Raw genomic sequence first — 19,029 nt, 5'->3', positions numbered from 1 at the left:
CAAATGGGAGACCATTGTCCAATTGGTGCCGCTGCTATCTGAAGCAGGTCCATACATTCAGGCTCAGTTTGAGTTTATTTTAATAGTTTTATACACAAGCAGATAACTCACCTGTTGACTATGGCATACTCCCGGCATTCTTTGATATCTGCGAAACGCTTGCTGTACCTGTCACAAAGAAACAAAGAAGGGGTGTCAGTAAGGATGTACCAGACAATCGTTTACCAGTTTTGCCAAGATTATAGTTCAGTACAGTACACCTTACCAGACAGGCCCTCTCCCAAAAGCATCTTAGTGCCACAGTCATAATAAAATTAAAACCTTTGTAGGAGCTTCGTTAAATGTGCTAAAATATGCTAACCAACACATTTTTTTGTTGCTGCCTAGAACATTGGGAGCCAGGGCCCAGAACATTGGGAACCTGGGCACAGAACATTGGAAACCAGGGTCCAGAACATTGGGAACCAGGGCCTAGAACATTGGGAACCAGGGCCTAGAACATTGGGAACCAGGGCTCAGAACATTGGGAACCAGGGCTCAGAGCAATGGGAACCAGGGCCCAGAATATTGGAAACCAGGGCATAGAACATTGGGAACCAGGGCCCAGACATTGAGAATAATGGGAACCAGGGCCCAGAACATTGGGAAGCAGGGCCCAGAACATTGGGAACCAGGGCCCAGAAGATTGGGAACCAGGGCCCAGAACATTGGGAACCAGGGCCCAGAACATTGGGAACCCGGGCACAGAACATTGGAAAACCAGGGTCCAGAACATTGGGAACCAGGGCCTAGAACATTGGGAACCAGGGCCTAGAACATTGGGAACCAGGGCTCAGAACATTGGGAACCAGGGCTCAGAGCAATGGGAACCAGGGCTCAGAACAATGGGAACCAGGGCCCAGAACATTGGAAACCAGAGCATAGAATAATGGGAACCAGGGCCCAGAACATTGGGAAGCATGGCCCAGAACATTGGGAACCAGGGCCCAGAAGATTGGGAACCAGGGCCCAGAACATTGGGAACCAGGGCCCAGAACATTGGGAACCAGGGCCCAGAACATTGGGAACCAGGGCCCAGAACATTGGAAACCAGGGTCCAGAACATTGAGAACCTCGGCCTAGAACATTGGGAACCAGGGCCTAGAACATTGGGAACCAGGGCTCAGAACATTGGGAACCAGGGCTCAGAGCAATGGGAACCAGGGCTCAGAACAATGGGAACCAGGGCCCAGAACATTGGAAACCAGGGCATAGAACATTGGGAACCAGGGCCCAGAACATTGGGAAGCAGGGCTCAGAACAATGGGAACCAGGGCCCAGAACATTGGGAAGCAGGGCCCAGAACATTGGGAACCAGGGCCCAGAAGATTGGGAACCAGGGCCCAGAACATTGGGAACCAGGGCCCAGAACATTGGAAACCAGGGCCCAGAACATTGGGAACCAGGGCCCAGAACATTGGAAACCAGGGCCCAGAACAAATGTAGAATCAGCTTGACTCCCAAATGTCATTATAATGTCATACCCTTTCAGGCCTTCGAAGCATTCCTCTGTGACCTTGTGGATGTTGATTGTCTCATCCCTGATGATAGTGAGATAAAGGCCGCTGCGGAGGGCCATCTTCCACAGCTCCTGAGATGACTGGTTGGTGTTCAGACTGCTGTGACACAGCAGGTAACCCACTGGAGGAGAGGAGAGATCAACGTGAATATGTGAATACAGTGTGCAACCACTGAAGCCTTTTTTTCAGAAAGCAGCAATACACTGAGTCTGAAGATAATAGCTAGCACTCACGAAGGATCCAGCGCTCCATCACCTCTAAGGACAAGTACTCACAGGTCATCTGTTGGAAACACAAGTCAGTCATTTAATTAGTTAATAATAAGTAATCAATAGTCAACTCTTTAGAACAGTGTGATTATTTACAGATGTCATGCAATTATTGTACTTCATGATAACACAGACAAATGCTGACTATCTAAAAGGCATGTTTTGCTGTTGCAGATGCACACGCTAACTTCTTCTAAAGGGATTTGTAAACAGACACAATACTCAATACAAAATATAGTATGTGCCATGGTATTAGGTGTACAATGTGTGTTTGCGTAGTGGTCTCTGTTTCTTGGCTGAAGCTTTGAATCCCACATGAAGAGAACCACTGGGCACAGAGACCAACGCAGAACACTATGGTTAATAAGGAAGTGGTGACTCGGTTAATAAGGAAGTGGTCAGATGACGCAGATGCTAAGCTACAGGACTGTTTTGCTAGCACAGACTGGAATATGTTCTGGGATTCTTCCCGATAGCATTGAGGAGAACACCACATCAGTCACTGGCTTCATCAATAAGTGCATCGATGACGTCGTCCCGACAGTGACTGTACGTACATACCCCAACCAGAAGCCAAGCTGCCGCTTTCAAGGAGCGGTACTCTAACCCGGATGCTTATAAGAAATCTCGCTATGCCCTCAGACGAACCATCAAACAGGCAAAGAGTCAATACAGGTCTAAGATTAAATCGTACTACGCCGGCTCCGACGCTCGTCGGATGTGGCAGGGCTTGAAAACTATTACAGATTACAAAGGGAAGCACACCCTCGAGCTGCCCAGTGACACAAGCCTACCAGACGAACTAAATCACTTCTATGCTCACTTCGAGTCAAGCAACAATGAAGCATGCATGAGAACATCAGCTGTTCCGGATGACTATGTGATCATGTTCTCCGTAGCCGATAACTTTTATGCAGGTCAACATTCAGAAGGCCGCAGGGCCAAACGGATTACCAGGACGTGTACTCCGATCATACGCTGACCAACTGGCAAGTGTCTTCACTGACATTTTCTACATGTCCCTGACTGAGTCTGTAATACCAACATGTTTCAAGCAGACCACCATAGTCCCTGTGCCCAAGAACACTAAGACAACCTGCCTAAATGACTACAGACCCGTAGCACTCACATCTGTAGCCATGAAGTGCTTTGAAAGGCTGGTCATGACTCACGTCAAGAAACCCTAGATCCACTCCAATATGCATACCGCCCCAACAGATCCACAGATGATGCAATCTCTATTGCACTCCACACTGTCCATTCCCACCTGGACAAGAGGAACACCTACGTGAGAATGCTATTCATTGACTACAGCTCAGCGTTCAACACCATAGTGCCCGCAAAGCTCATCACTAAGCTAATGATCCTGGGACTAAACACCTCCCTCTGCAACTGGATCCTGTTCTTCCTGACGGGCCGCCCCCAGGTGGTAAGGGTAGGTAACAACACATCTGCCACACTGATCCTCAACACGGGGGCCCCTCAGAGGTGCGTGCTCAGTCCCCTCCTGTCCTCCCTGTTCACCCATGACTGCATGGCCAGGCACGACTCCAACACCATCATTAAGTTTGCAGACGACACAACACTGGTAGACCTGATCACCGACAACGATGAGACAGCCTATAGGGAGGAGGTCAGAGACCTGGCCGTGTGGTGCCAGGATAACAACCTCTCCCTCAACGTGATCAAGACAAAGGAGATGATTGTGGACTACAGGAAAAACATGAGGACTGAGTACGCCCCCATTCTCATCGACGGGGCTGTAGTGGAACAGGTTGAATGCTTCAAGTTCCTTGGTGTCCACAACACCAACAAACTATCATTGTCCAAACACACCAAGACAGTCGTGAAGAGGGCACAACAAAGCCTATTCCCCCTCAGGAGACTGAAAAGATTTTGCATGGGCCCTCAGATCCTCAAAAAGTTCTACAGCTGCACCATTGAGAGCATCCTGATTGGTTGCATCTCCGCCTGGTATGGCAACTGTTCTGCCTCCAACCGCAAGGCACTACAGAGGGTAGTGCGTACGTCCCAGTACATCACTGGGGCCAAGCTTCCTGCCATCCAGGACCTCTATACCAGGCGGTGTCAGAGGAAGGCCCTAAAAATTGTCAGACTCCAGCCATCCTATTCGTAGACTGCTCTCTCTGCTACCGCACGGCAAGCGGTACCGGAGCGCTAAGTCTATGTCCAAAAGGCTTCTTAACAGCTTCTATCCCCAACCCATAAGACTCCTGAAAAGCTAATCATGGCTATCTGGACTATTTGTATTGCCCATTGCCCACCCCCACCCCCTCTTTTACGCTGCTGCTACTCTGTTTATTATCTATGCATAGTCACTTCAACTCTACCCACATGTACATATTACCTCAATTACCTTGACTAACTGGTGCCCCCACACATTGACTCTGTACCGGTACACCCTGAATATAGCCAACCTACTGTTATTTCTTTGTTAATCTTTAATTATTTGCTATTTTTATTTTTGACTTATCTATTTTTTACTTAACACTTTATTTTTTATTTTCTTAATACTGCATTGTTGTTTAAGGGCATGTAAGTAAGCATTTCACTGTAAGGTCTACACTGGCGCATGTGGAAAATAACAATTGATTTGATTTGATTTGATACTTCAAAGAAGCCAGTGGCTGCCTTTCATATCAGCAGACAGGACATTCTAGGGCGGGGAAGAGAGGACGAGAGGACAGAAAAGGAAAAAAAATAGAAAAAGGGAAGAGAAGAGAAGAGAAGAGAAAATAGGAACAGAACAAAAAAATAGAAGAGAAGAATGGAGAGGAATGGAGAGGAGAGGAGAGGTAAGGAGAGGAGAGGAGAGGAGAGGAGAGGAGAGGAGAGGAGAGGAGAGGAGAGGAGAGGAGAGGAGAGGTAAGGAGAGGAGAGGTAAGAGAGGAGAGGAGAGAGAGGAGAGGAGAGGAGAGGAGAGGAGGAGAGAGGAGAGGAGAGGAGAGAGAGGAGAGGAGAGGAGAGGGAGAGAGGAGAGGAGAGGAGAGGAGAGGAGAGGAGAGGAGAGGAGAGGGAGAGGTAAGAGAGGAGAGGTAAGGAGAGGAGAGGAGAGGAGGGGGAGAGGAGAGGAGAGGGAGAGGAGAGGAGAGGAGAGGGAGAGGAGAGGAGAGGAGAGGAGAGGAGAGGAGAGGAGAGGAGAGAGGAGAGAGAGAGAGGAGAGGGAGAGGAGAGGGAGAGGAGAGGAGAGGAGAGGAGAGGAGAGGAGAGGAGAGGAGAGGAGAGGGAGAGGAGAGGAGAAGAGAAGAGAAGAGAAAATAGGAACAGAACAAAAAAAAAGAAGAGAAGAATGGAGAGGAATGGAGAGGAGAGGTAGAGGAGAGGAGAGGAGAGGAGAGGAGAGAAGGAGAAGAGAAGAGAGAGAGAGGAGAGGAGAGGAGAGGAGAGGAGAGAAGAGAAGAGAAGAGAAGAGAAGAGAAGAGAAGAGAAGAGAAGAGAAGAGAAGAGAAGAGAAGAGAAGAGAAGAAGAAGAGAAGAGAAGAGAAGAGAAGAGAAGAGAAGAGAAGAGAAGAGAAGAGAGAGGAGAGGAGAGGAGAGGAGAGGAGAGAGAAGAGAAGAGAAGAGAAGAGAAGAGAAGAGAAGAGGAGAGGAGAGGAGAGGAGAGGAGAGGAGAGGAGAGGAGAGGAGAGGAGAGGAGAGGAGAGGAGAGTCTCACGGTGTCGCAGCAGGCAGGGTCCAGCATGGCAGCAGGTGTGCTGAGGAGACTGAGAAGCTGAGCGCTGCGCCATTGTTCTGCAGGAAGGTTCCTCCTGGGGTACAACATCTGTAGGGACAGGAGGGCCTCCGTCACAGCCTTGGAAGAGAGGGGGGAGAGTGGGGAGAGTGGTGGGGAAGGAGGGATATGTTTGGAGGGAGAGGGTGGGAGCGAGAGAGAGGGAGAGATAGGGAGAGTACCATTTCCATAATAGTGTTACAAGGCAGAATAGCAGTCATGACCACCATTGGTTTTCAGGAATAATGACCCTGTAATATAGCCATTTTCAATAAACAGTTGACATTACCATAGTGAATATACAATAGTGAATATACTCTAGTGAATATATAGTTGACATTACCCTACTGAATATACAATAGTGAATATACCCTAGTGCAGTGGTTGTGATCAACTGGTTGATCTTCAAGTCATTCCTAGTCGATCACCAAACATTTCTGTAGAAAAGCCAATGATAAAGGCTGTGATAAAGGCTGTGATAAAGGCTGTGATAACGGCTGTGATAAAGGTTGTGATAAAGGCTGTGATAAAGGCTGTGATAAAGGCTGTGATAAAGGTTGTGATAAAGGTTGTGATAAAGGCTGTGATAAAGGCTGTGATAAAGGCTGTGATAAACGTTGTGATAACGGCTATGATAACGGCTGTGATAAAGGCTGTGATAAAGACTGTTATAAAGGCTGTGATAAAGGCTGTGATAAAGGCTGTGATAAACGTTGTGATAACGGCTGTGATAAAGGCTGTGATAAAAACTGTTATAAAGGTTGTGATAAAGGCTGTGATAAAGACTGTTATAAAGGCTGTGATAAAGGCTGTGATAAACATTGTGATAACGTCTGTGATAACGGCTGTGATAAAGGCTGTGATAAAGACTGTGATAAAGGCTGTGATAAACGTTGTGATAACGGCTGTGATAACGGCTGTGATAAAGGCTGTGATAAAGACTGTTATAAAGGCTGTGATAAAGGCTGTGATAAAGGCTGTGATAAACGTTGTGATAACGGCTGTGATAAAGGCTGTGATAAAAACTGTTATAAAGGTTGTGATAAAGGCTGTGATAAAGACTGTTATAAAGGCTGTGATAAAGACTGTGATAAAGACTGTTATAAAGGCTGTGATAAATACTGTTATAAAGGCTGTGATAAAGACTGTGATAAAGGCTGTGATAAAGGCTGTGATAAAGGCTGTGATAAAGACTGTTATAAAGGCTGTGATAAACGTTGTGATAAAAGCTATAATATGATAAAGACTGTGATAAAGACTCTAATAAAGGCTGTGATAAAGGCTGTGATAAAGGCTGTGATAAACGCTTGCGCTCCTTTTTATTCATGTTGCCCTGTTGGTGGTAGGTGCATTTGATTCAGAAGCCCTGTTGGTGGTAGGTGCATTTGATTCAGAAGCCCTGTTGGTGGTAGGTGCATTTGATTCAGAAGCCCTGTTGGTGGTAGGTGCATTTGATTCAGAAGCCCTGTTGGTGGTAGGTGCACTTGATTCAGAAGCCCTGTTGGCCAGTCTGATCACTGATGTCATAATTTGACCTCCGAGGACCCAGTTGACTTCAAAGCACCATGACCATCAGATGCAGGTACCATCAGTCCAGTAAAATAAAAAAGCAAATTATTTGCAAATTATTTCAATTTATGCTCAGCTGTGCCTCGCAAGTGTTACAACAACTGATCAATTTTGTTATCAAAGCTCGAGTTTTGAAATATAATATGGTCTGAGAAGAACAATATTGGCAGAACAGGCATATAGCCAATACGCTGTGATAATGTATTAGGCCTACTGCACAAACCTCATTCCTACACAACCGTTTTTATTAGGTTAATGTTACCTTTTTAAGTCATGTTTAAAAAATAATCTGAGTGGTAGATCTCGGCTTGCTTTTTGACTGCGAAAGCGATCTTGACTCAGAAAAGGTTGGTGACCACTGCTGTAGAAGGATAGTGAAGCTCTGGTCTGATATCTGTAGAAGGACAGTGTAGCTCAGGTCTGATATCTGTATAAGGATAGTGAAGCTCTGGTCTGATATTTGTGGAAGGATAGTGAAGCTCTGGTCTGATATTTGTGGAAGGATAGTGAAGCTCTGGTCTGATATCTGTAGAAGGATAGTGAAGCTCTGGTCTGATATCTGTAGAAGGATAGTGAAGCTCTGGTCTGATATCTGTAGAAGGATAGTGAAGCTCTGGTCTGATATCTGTAGAAGGATAGTGAAGCTCTGGTCTGATATCTGTAGAAGGATAGTGAAGCTCTGGTCTGATATCTGTAGAAAGATAGTGAAGCTCTGGTCTGATATCTGTAGAAGGATAGTGAAGCTCTGGTCTGATATCTGTAGAAGGATAGTGAAGCTCTGGTCTGATATCTGTAGAAGGATAGTGAAGCTCAGGTCTGATATCTGTAGAAGGATAGTGAAGCTCTGGTCTGATATCTGTATAAGGATAGTGAAGCTCAGGTCTGATATCTGTAGAAGGATAGTGAAGCTCTGGTCTGATATCTGTAGAAGGATAGTGAAGCTCTGGTCTGATATCTGTAGAAGGATAGTGAAGCTCTGGTCTGATATCTGTAGAAGGATAGTGAAGCTCTGGTCTGATATCTGTAGAAGGATAGTGAAGCTCTGGTCTGATATCTGTAGAAGGATAGTGAAGCTCTGGTCTGATATCTGTAGAAGGATAGTGAAGCTCTGGTCTGATATCTGTAGAAGGATAGTGAAGCTCTGGTCTGATATCTGTAGAAGGATAGTGAAGCTCTGGTCTGATATCTGTAGAAGGATAGTGAAGCTCAGGTCTGATATCTGTAGAAGGATAGTGAAGCTCTGGTCTGATATCTGTAGAAGGATAGTGAAGCTCTGGTCTGATATCTGTAGAAGGATAGTGAAGCTAGCCAGCAGCATACCACCCTGCATCCCACTGCTGGCTTCCATCTGAGGCTAAGCAGGGTTGGTCCTGGATGGGAGACCAGTAGGAGGCACTCTTTCCTCTGTGATTGGGGACATTTTCCCTGTGTAGGGCGCTGTTTTTCGGAGGCAAATTGAACGCGTGTCCTGACTCTCTGTGGTCACTAAAGATCCCATGGCGCTTATTGTAGGGGTGATAACTCTGGTGTCCTGGCTAAATTCACAATATGGCCCTCACGCCATCATGTCCACATAATCATCCCCAGCTTCCAATAGGCTCATTCATCTCCTTTAACTATTCACCAGGTTGTTGCTGAGAACGTGTTCTCAGTCAACTTTTCTGGTAATAATAATATTTGTAAAAGGATAGTGAAGCTCTGGTCTGATATATGTAGAAGGTACAACAACAGGGGAACTGTCCTGTTATAGAGTTCACTGGTCAATCCCGACCTCTGGCTTGGGACCCCTTGACTTCAGATCAGACTTCGGTTCAATTAAAAAACGTTTTCTGTGCTTGCCTGGCTTAATGGAACAATGGAAACATCACAAAACTAAAAAAAAACTATCTGGCGCTCCAGGCAGGCTAGAGCAAACATTACCCTAGTGAACATGAAGTTGACATTACCCTAGTGAATATGAAGTTGACATCACCCTAGTGAACATGCAGCGGACATTACCTTAGTGAATATGAAGTTGACATCACCCTAGTGAACATGCAGCGGACATTACCCTAGTGAATATGAAGTTGACATTACCCTAGTGAACATGCAGCGGACATTACCCTAGTGAATATGAAGTTGACATCACCCTAGTGAACATGCAGCGGACATTACCCTAGTGAATATGAAGTTGACATCACCCTAGTGAACATGCAGCGGACATTACCTTAGTGAATATGAAGTTGACATTACCCTAGTGAACATGCAGCGGACATTACCCTAGTGAATATGAAGTTGACATCACCCTAGTGAACATGCAGCGGACATTACCCTAGTGAATATGAAGTTGACATCACCCTAGTGAACATGCAGCGGACATCACCCTAGTGAATATGAAGTTGACATTACCCTAGTGAACATGCACCGGACATTACCCTAGTGAATATGAAGTTGACATCACCCTAGTGAACATGCAGCGGACATTACCCTAGTGAATATGAAGTTGACATCACCCTAGTGAACATGCACCGGACATTACCCTAGTGAATATGAAGTTGACATCACACTAGTGAACATGCAGCGGACATTACCCTAGTGAATATGAAGTTGACATTACCCTAGTGAACATGAAGTTGACATTACCTTAGTGAATATGAAGTTGACATTACCCTAGTGAACATGCAGCGGACATTACCCTAGTGAATATGAAGTTGACATCACCCTAGTGAACATGCAGCGGACATTACCCTAGTGAATATGAAGTTGACATTACCCTAGTGAACATGCACCGGACATTACCCTAGTGAATATGAAGTTGACATCACCCTAGTGAACATGCAGCGGACATTACCCTAGTGAATATGAAGTTGACATTACCCTAGTGAACATGCAGCGGACATTACCCTAGTGAATATGAAGTTGACATTACCCTAGTGAACATGCAGCGGACATTACCCTAGTGAATATGAAGTTGACATTACCCTAGTGAACATGCAGCGGACATTACCCTAGTGAATATGAAGTTGACATCACCCTAGTGAACATGCAGCGGACATTACCTTAGTGAATATGAAGTTGACATTACCCTATTGAATATGCAGCGGACATTACCCGAGTGAATATTTAGTTGACATTACCTTAGTGTGAGGGCCGAACTCCTCAGTGAGTTTCTTAATGGGCTGTTCATACTCCATAAACATCTGAGACAGACGGGGATACGCAGGGTCACTGGAGGATCAATCAAACAATCAATCAATCCAACAATCAATTAATCATACATGATTAATGCATACACATACACTGCCATGTACAGTACTAACTCTTACCAACAGCAATAAAATGTGGTGCCACTCCATAACTGACTATCTTCTTTATCATGTGGTGCCACTCCATAACTGACTATCTTCTTTCTCATGTGGTGCCACTCCATAACTGACTATCCTCTTTCTCATGTGGTGCCACTCCATAACTGACTATCTTCTTTCTCATGTGGTGCCACTCCATAACTGACTATCTTCTTTATCATGTGGTGCCACTCCATAACTGACTATCCTCTTTCTCATGTGGTGCCACTCCATAACTGACTATCTTCTTTCTCATGTGGTGCCACTCCATAACTGACTATCTTCTTTATCATGTGGTGCCACTCCATAACTGACTATCTTCTTTCTCATGTGGTGCCACTCCATAACTGACTATCTTCTTTCTCATGTGGTGCCACTCCATAACTGACTATCTTCTTTCTCAGCCACACAAAAGGAAATCAGATTCACCATCCTTTCAAGTGTCATAAATGTTCCCTGTTTTTGAATAGGAGCTGTATGAGAGGCCCTCTACTATAGTGTTAAAGTACACCTCTCCTTCTAAACTCCAGTGGCTCTCCGTCTCCAACCACTGAGGATTATTATGAAGTGACTGGTGGAAGATGACTGCGACATTACATTTCTTTGTTTCCCCGTCTGTACAGTATTTCCTCCTCCTTAGCGTCTTTGATCAAGATAAACGTCCTCCTGCCATTTTGGCTACGTAAATAAATATGGTGTGGAATGGACTGAAAATGTAATTGTACTGTTATGCACTCTGGGAAATGTTGGACATGAAGGGAAGGATGTGTTGTTATTGCCAATTAAACAGCTATTAGTTAGGGACAATTATGGGTAATCATCTTTGAGACGCTTGGCTATATTAATAGCTAAGAGGATTTAAGTAGTTGTGACTGGGTGTTGCCTAGCTGTACTGCAGTGTCACGACTTCCGCCGAGGCTGCCTCCTCTCCTTGCTCGGGCAGGTTTCGGCGTTCGTCGTCACCGGCTTACTAACCACTGCCGCTCCATATCTCATCATTCCATTTGTCTTGTCTTGTCAATTACACACACCTGGTTCATATCCCCTCATTAGTCCGTGTATAAGTGTTCCCTCTGGCCCCCTTGTCCTTGTGGGTGATTGTTTTATGTGAAGATGAGTGTAGCTCGGTTGAGCTACCCGTACTTTGTATTGCCGGGGTTATTTCTCCCCGTGTGCCTGTATTGTGTTCCAGTGCACCTGTATTACGCCCTGTGCTGTTGACGCTATCCAGCGTAACTGTGTACTACGGAATAAACTCTGTATTCTGTGATTTACCCTCCTGCGCCTGACTCCTTCAAATCACACTCTCACATGCAGCTAATACCATCCTTTACTGAATGATGAAAACATCAGGTTTTCTGTCATAAACTAACATTTAAACGCCATCTTCCATTGAATGAGTGGGAAAAGCCTATCTCAGATTATTTCTGTCAAAAATGGAATTAATAGTGAAATGACCTTGCAGTGTGAATATTTGATCTGGTTATGTATTTGCATATGAAAAGAAATCCATCCATTGTCTGTTCAGAAATGTCAATGAAAGATGTATTGAGTATGAGCTCATTCATTTTTCAATGAGGATTGTTTCCATTTCAAATTGAATTCCGAATCACTTCCTGAATCGACTGTATTTGAATAGACGATAGACGTAACTGGCCCCCACCTGCTACCGTTGGACATCTCGTGAGCACAGTTGTACATGGCCACCAGGACCTTCTTGTCCTCGATGCGTGAAAGCATGAAGATTACAGACGTATAGGTGATGATCAGCTCCAGGTAGTTCTTGGTGAAGTCAAAGTTCACCGCCTGATGAATGAATAAATGAATGAATGGATGATGCCGGTTAAAAAAGTAGGTTAACATGATAATTTATAAATTAACTGTGTGTTGTGATACCTACGGTGGCCCTAAGGGGCAAAGTAGATCCCCTATCCTATCCACTATTGTGGGATGTTGTACTCACAATATTGAAGAAACACTGGCAGGCGTCAATTGTATTCAGCAGTTCATAAACATGATCCTGAAAAAATAGTTAATCTGTGGTCAGAACACAGACTCGGCACAGCCAGATAAGATGTAAAAAATAATGCAGTGGGTTGATGCGTTCATGTTGCTCTGTAACAGTACAGACGTCAAATAATGCAGTGGGTTGATGCGTTCATGTTGCTCTGTAACAGTACAGACGTCAAATAATGCAGTGGGTTGATGCGTTCATGTTGCTCTGTAACAGTACAGACGTCAAATAATGCAGTGGGTTGATGCGTTCATGTTGCTCTGTAACAGTACAGACGTCAAGAAGGATTAAACACCTGCAACTCACAGCTATCCTCGTGGGATCATTATGAATAATACAGTCCTTTTTAGAAATGCCACAGCCTATCCAAAGAAATTGAGCAAAACATTTGCGTGTATTATTTTGTTTTTCATAATATGTTTTCCATTTTCTATTCTGAAATTGGGTGATAGATTGATGTGTATTATTTGATTGTATTATCATCATAATAATCTCTTTATTATTGCATGACCCACCTACAGTCTGCTACTGTGACCTTCATCACACATAATGAATACGCCCCCCGAGGCACAGGACACACTTTCATCTGTACAATAACAGAACTCGAATTTGACTCCCCTTGAAATGTATATTATTTCAGTCGCGGGAGCAAAAAGTCACTTTATATGTTAATTCTGTTTGGATAATTGTCGTTTTGTGCTTTGAATACCAATGCGGTAATACCTGTATGGAACAGTACTTCCCAAACTTTTCTTTGTGTATCCCTAGCCAGTTCCACACATTCCATGTATTCCACAATTAGAACACCTGATTCAACTAATGAAGGACTTGATGACGTCCACATCAACAACAAACTGTCATGGTCGTGAAGAGGGCACAACAAAGCCTCTTCCCCCTCAGGGCCCCGTGTAGCTCAGTTGGTAGAGCATGGAGCTTGCAACGCCAGGGTTGTGAGTTTGATTCCCACGGGGGGGCCTGTATGAAAAAGTATGAAAATGTATGCACTCACTAACTGTAAGTCGCTCTGGATAAGAGCTTCTGCTAAATGACTCAAATGTAAATGTAAAAATGAGACTGAAAAGATTTGGCATGGGTCCTCAGATCCTCAAAAAGCTACACCATCAAGAGCATCCTGACTGGTTGCATCACCGCCTGGTATGGCAACTGCTTTGCCTCCGACCGCAAGGCGCTACAGAGGGTAGTGCGTACGGCCCAGTACGTCACTGGGGCCAAGCTTCCTGCCATCCAGGACCTCTATACCAGGCGGTGTCAGAGGAAGGTTCTAAAAATTATCAAAGACTCCAGCCACCCTAATCATGGACTGTTCTCTCTGCTACCGCACGGCAAGTGGTACCGGAGCGCCAAGTCTAGGTCCAAAAGGCTTCTACCCCCAAGCCATAAGACTCCTGAACAGCTAATCATGGCTACCCAGACTATTTGCATTGCCCCCCCAACCCACTCAATCCCCCTCTTTTATGCTGCTGCTACTCTGTTTATTATTTATGCATAGTCACTTTAACTCTACCCACATGTACATATTACCTCAATTACCTCGACTAACCGGTGCCCCCGCACATTGACTCTGTAACGGTACCCCCTGTATATAACCTCCCTAATGTTATTTCATTTTACTGCTGCTCTTTAACTTTTTGCTATTTTTTATTTTTTTCTTAAACTGCACTGTTGGTTAAGGGCCTGTAAGTAAGCATTTCACTGTAATGTCTACACCTGTTGTATTCGGCACATGTGGCAAATACAATTTGATTAGATTAGATTAGATTAGATTAGTTGATTAGCAGCAATACATAAAAATAAGTGGACCTGGCTGAGGGGGGGTCCTGGAGGAGAGTTTGGGAAACAGTGGTATAGAAAGACTCACCCTGAACTCCATGACGTCTATGAAGGAGTCATAGTAACTAGACATAGTGGTCATCACCTCAGTCTTCTGTCTCTGGATGCCTGTCAGATGCTGCTGCTTTCATTAAAGACATCACATCACATTAGATACATTTTGACTGATTATCACTCCACGTTTTGACTGATTATCACTACACGTTTGACTGATTATCACTACACGTTTTGACTGATTATCACTACACGTTTGACTGATTATCACTACACGTTTTGACTGATTATCACTACACGTTTTGACTGATTATCACTACACGTTTTGACTGATTATCACTACACGTTTTGACTGATTATCACTACACGTTTTGACTGATTATCACTACACGTTTTACTGATTATCACTACACGTTTGACTGATTATCACTACACGTTTTGACTGATTATCACTACACGTTTTGACTGATTATCACTCCACGTTTTGACTGATTATCACTACACGTTTTGACTGATTATCACTACACGTTTGACTGATTATCACTACACGTTTGACTGATTATCACTACACGTTTTGACTGATTATCACTCCACGTTTTGACTGATTATCACTCCACGTTTTGACTGATTATCACTACACGTTTGACTGATTATCACTACACGTTTTGACTGATTATCACTCCACGCTTGACTGATTATCACTCCACGTTTTACTGATTATCACTACACGTTTTGACTGATTATCACTACACGTTTGACTGATTATCACTACACGTTTGACTGATTATCACTACACGTTTTGACTGATTATCACTACACGTTTTGACTGATTATCACTACACGTTTGACTGATTATCACTACACGTTTTGACTGATTATCACTACACGTTTTGACTGATTATCACTACACGTTTTACTGATTATCACTACACGTTTTGACTGATTATCACTACACGTTTGACTGATTATCACTACACGTTTTGACTGATTATCACTACACGTTTGACTGATTATCACTACACGTTTTGACTGATTATCACTCCACGTTTTGACTGATTATCACTACACGTTTGACTGATTATCACTACACGTTTTGACTGATTATCACTCCACGTTTGACTGATTATCACTCCACGTTTTACTGATTATCACTACACGTTTTGACTGATTATCACTACACGTTTGACTGATTATCACTCCACGTTTTACTGATTATCACTACACGTTTTGACTGATTATCACTACACGTTTGACTGATTATCACTACACGTTTTGACTGATTATCACTACACGTTTGACTGATTATCACTCCACGCTTTACTGATTATCACTACACGCTTTTGACTGATTATCACTACACGTTTGACTGATTATCACTCCACGTTTTACTGATTATCACTACACGTTTTGACTGATTATCACTACACGTTTGACTGATTATCACTACACGTTTGACTGATTATCACTACACGTTTTGACTGATTATCACTACACGCTTTTGACTGATTATCACTACACGTTGACTGATTATCACTACACGTTTTGACTGATTATCACTCCACGTTTGACTGATTATCACTCCACGTTTTACTGATTATCACTACACGCTTTTGACTGATTATCACTACACGTTTGACCGATTATCACTCCACGTTTTACCGATTATCACTACACGCTTTTGACTGATTATCACTACACGCTTGACTGATTATCACTACACGCTTTGACTGATTATCACTACACGTTTGACTGATTATCACTACACGTTTTACTGATTATCACTACACGTTTTGACTGATTATCACTCCACGTTTGACTGATTATCACTCCACGTTTTACTGATTATCACTACACGTTTTGACTGATTATCACTACACATTTGACTGATTATCACTCCACGTTTTACTGATTATCACTACACGTTTTGACTGATTATCACTACACGTTTGACTGATTATCACTACACGTTTTGACTGATTATCACTACACGTTTGACTGATTATCACTCCACGTTTTACTGATTATCACTACACGTTTTGACTGATTATCACTACACGTTTGACTGATTATCACTCCACGTTTTACTGATTATCACTACACGTTTTGACTGATTATCACTACACGTTTGACTGATTATCACTACACGTTTGACTGATTATCACTACACGTTTTGACTGATTATCACTACACGTTTTGACTGATTATCACTACACGTTTGACTGATTATCACTACACGTTTTGACTGATTATCACTCCACGTTTGACTGATTATCACTCCACGTTTTACTGATTATCACTACACGTTTTGACTGATTATCACTACACGTTTGACTGATTATCACTCCACGTTTTACTGATTATCACTACACGTTTTGACTGATTATCACTACACGTTTTACAGATTATCACTACACGTTTTGACTGATTATCACTACACGTTTGACTGATTATCACTACACGTTTTGACTGATTATCACTACACGTTTTACTGATTATCACTACACGTTTTGACTGATTATCATTACACGTTTTTATTTTCTAAGATTAAGGGGTGGATTGAGAGTAGCTACTTACACTGTTTCCCCTGAAGTCTATGTTGGGGAACTTCTTGTTGATGTATTTGACAGACGCTTCCATGGTCTTGTCCGTCAGGTATTGTGGCCGAAGCTTGGGATCCGAGCATGTCTGCAAAAGAACCCGGGTGGGGGTTGGGGTCAATGACATTTTGATTCACTCCATTCAGGAAATGAACTAATGAATTTAGTATAATCTAATTTGGTTATTTGGCTCCTGACATGTATGATAGACCTACTAATAAAGTATTTATGGAGCCTGAAAAGTTAGGCTGTATTTCGTTGAAAGTGAGACCAATATTTTGACACGGTAGATAGCAGATCTGTGGTGAGGCTTTCTGAGTGTGCAGCAGCACTAGTCTGGCTGGATGCAGATCAGTCTGGTTTCCTGTGTGAACTTCCTCTTCAAGGCAAGCTGACACTCAGAAAATATATATTATTACAGCAGCAGCCACCAAGCTAACTATATTGAGAGATCTTTAAATTCAAAAATGTTAATCATTGATCATTTCCCATCCCAGTGTTTCCATCCCCACCGTTCTCCATTATAAACGGGGCAAAAAAGCTTTGAACGTATCAGGGAGAAGAAACCTGCGACTTTTTCCTTCAAGTTCCATTTTTTTTATTTATTTTTTTATTTGTCAAGCGTCGCCGTTCTCCTCAACGGACCGACTCGTCTCGCTCACCTTCTTGATGTAGTTCATACGTAGCAGCACCCCTCTCCCTCTGTCGTTGAGGATGGTGAGCTTCTCAGCTAGCTTCTGTTGGTAAGCCATGGCCATGGACATGATGCTCCTCTCTCCCTCCCTACTGTTAGAGCCCCCTGGTCTGTCTCCTCTCCTTCAGATCAGGAAACAGTCTGTGACACCACCCAGCACCCCAGACACACCCTGTCACCCTGCCTGCTGTCACGTAATTGGTGGAGCTGTACTAAATAGCAGAACTGGAGTTTTGGATTTCCTGTCAGTGTCAGTTGAGCCAACCACTCGACTCTCTCTTCCTTGTTGTGTGTGTTTTCACAACGTGTCAAACAGAGTTTGTAGTCGTTTACCATAATGGTACCTCCCAGATCAGGAGAGAGGATATGGTCCCCCTCTATTTGAAGGGTACTATAAGCACTTTATCACTCATTCATAACCCATACATAACACATTCATGACACATTCATAACAAGTACATAGGCATTATGTCAACAAATAACCTATGGTCATTGGGGTCCCGTGTGGCTCATGTGGTAGAGCGTGGTTGCTTGCAATGCCAGGGTTGTGGGTTCGATTCGATGTATGCACTCACCACTGTAAGTCGCTCTGGATGTGAACATCTGCTAAATGACGTAAATGTCCTCTGAACAACACTGCAAGTTGGTGAGTGAATGGTGAAAATAGACTAGACGGAAGTGTTCCATCAGCCTCCATTAGATGGCATCCTCTACCAGCTTGTGGCTGAGCTGAAGGCCGTGCTACAGTTTAGGCTGGTTTGGACATACAGAGATGAAGCCTACCTACCCTGTTCCTGGACTGAAAAACATGTGCAACGTAGAATCTCCACTCACAGTGCTTTTTTTTTGTTCAATAATATATAGGCTTAACCTAGCCTGGTCCCAGATGTGTTTGTGCTGTCTTGCCCTGGTATGGTTATTGTCTCACGGACAAAAACAGATCTGGGACCAGGCTTAACTTGGGTCTGGGAAACTGTATTTTGGAGCTAAATCTATCTATCTATCTATCTATCTATCTATCTATCTATCTATCTATCTATCTATCTATCTATCTATCTATCTATCTATCTATCTATCTATCTATCTATCTATCTATCTATCTATCTATCTATCTATCTATCTATCTATCTATCTATCTATCTATCTATCTATCTATCTATCTATCTATCTATATATCTAATCTATCTATCTATCTATCTATCTATCTATCTATCGAATGTATTTATAAAGCCCTTTTTACATCAGTAGATGTGCTTATAAAGAAAACCAGCCTAAGAAACCAAAGAGCAAGCAATGCAGATGTAGAAGCACGGTGGCTAGGAAAAACTCCCTAGAAAGGCAGGAACCTATGAAAAAACCTAGAGAGGAACCAGGCTCTGAGGGGTGACCAGTCCTCTTCTGGCTGTGCCGGGTGGAGATGGTGAGT

The 19,029-nt window shown here is 43.5% G+C and overlaps 1 protein-coding gene across 4 annotated transcripts in view; it reads right to left on the bottom strand.

Moving 5' to 3' along the window:
- Positions 1–17,725, bottom strand: part of nckap1l (NCK associated protein 1 like) — a 47,802-nt gene extending 30,077 nt beyond the window's left edge. For 3 of the 4 annotated variants that reach the window (XM_045222804.1, XM_045222805.1, XM_045222806.1), the window contains exons 1-10: positions 17,572–17,725; positions 16,887–16,997; positions 14,347–14,442; positions 12,417–12,473; positions 12,117–12,259; positions 10,247–10,337; positions 5,505–5,642; positions 1,793–1,841; positions 1,524–1,680; positions 112–168 (exon numbers count right to left, since the gene is read on the bottom strand). In XM_045222804.1, coding sequence (XP_045078739.1) covers positions 112–168; positions 1,524–1,680; positions 1,793–1,841; positions 5,505–5,642; positions 10,247–10,337; positions 12,117–12,259; positions 12,417–12,473; positions 14,347–14,442; positions 16,887–16,997; positions 17,572–17,673 — 1,001 coding nt within the window. In that variant the 5' untranslated portion in view covers positions 17,674–17,725. The remainder of the gene's footprint in view (positions 1–111; positions 169–1,523; positions 1,681–1,792; positions 1,842–5,504; positions 5,643–10,246; positions 10,338–12,116; positions 12,260–12,416; positions 12,474–14,346; positions 14,443–16,886; positions 16,998–17,571) is intronic. The other variant, XM_041887298.2, reaches the window with a different exon arrangement.
- Between the last annotated feature and the right edge of the window lie 1,304 nt (positions 17,726–19,029).

Source organism: Coregonus clupeaformis, chromosome 10, assembly GCF_020615455.1.
Source record: "Coregonus clupeaformis isolate EN_2021a chromosome 10, ASM2061545v1, whole genome shotgun sequence".
NCBI classification, from domain to species: Eukaryota; Metazoa; Chordata; class Actinopteri; order Salmoniformes; family Salmonidae; genus Coregonus; species Coregonus clupeaformis.
The sequence above is the reverse complement of the archived record's forward strand: the minus strand, read 5'-3'. Positions and strand labels throughout refer to the sequence as shown.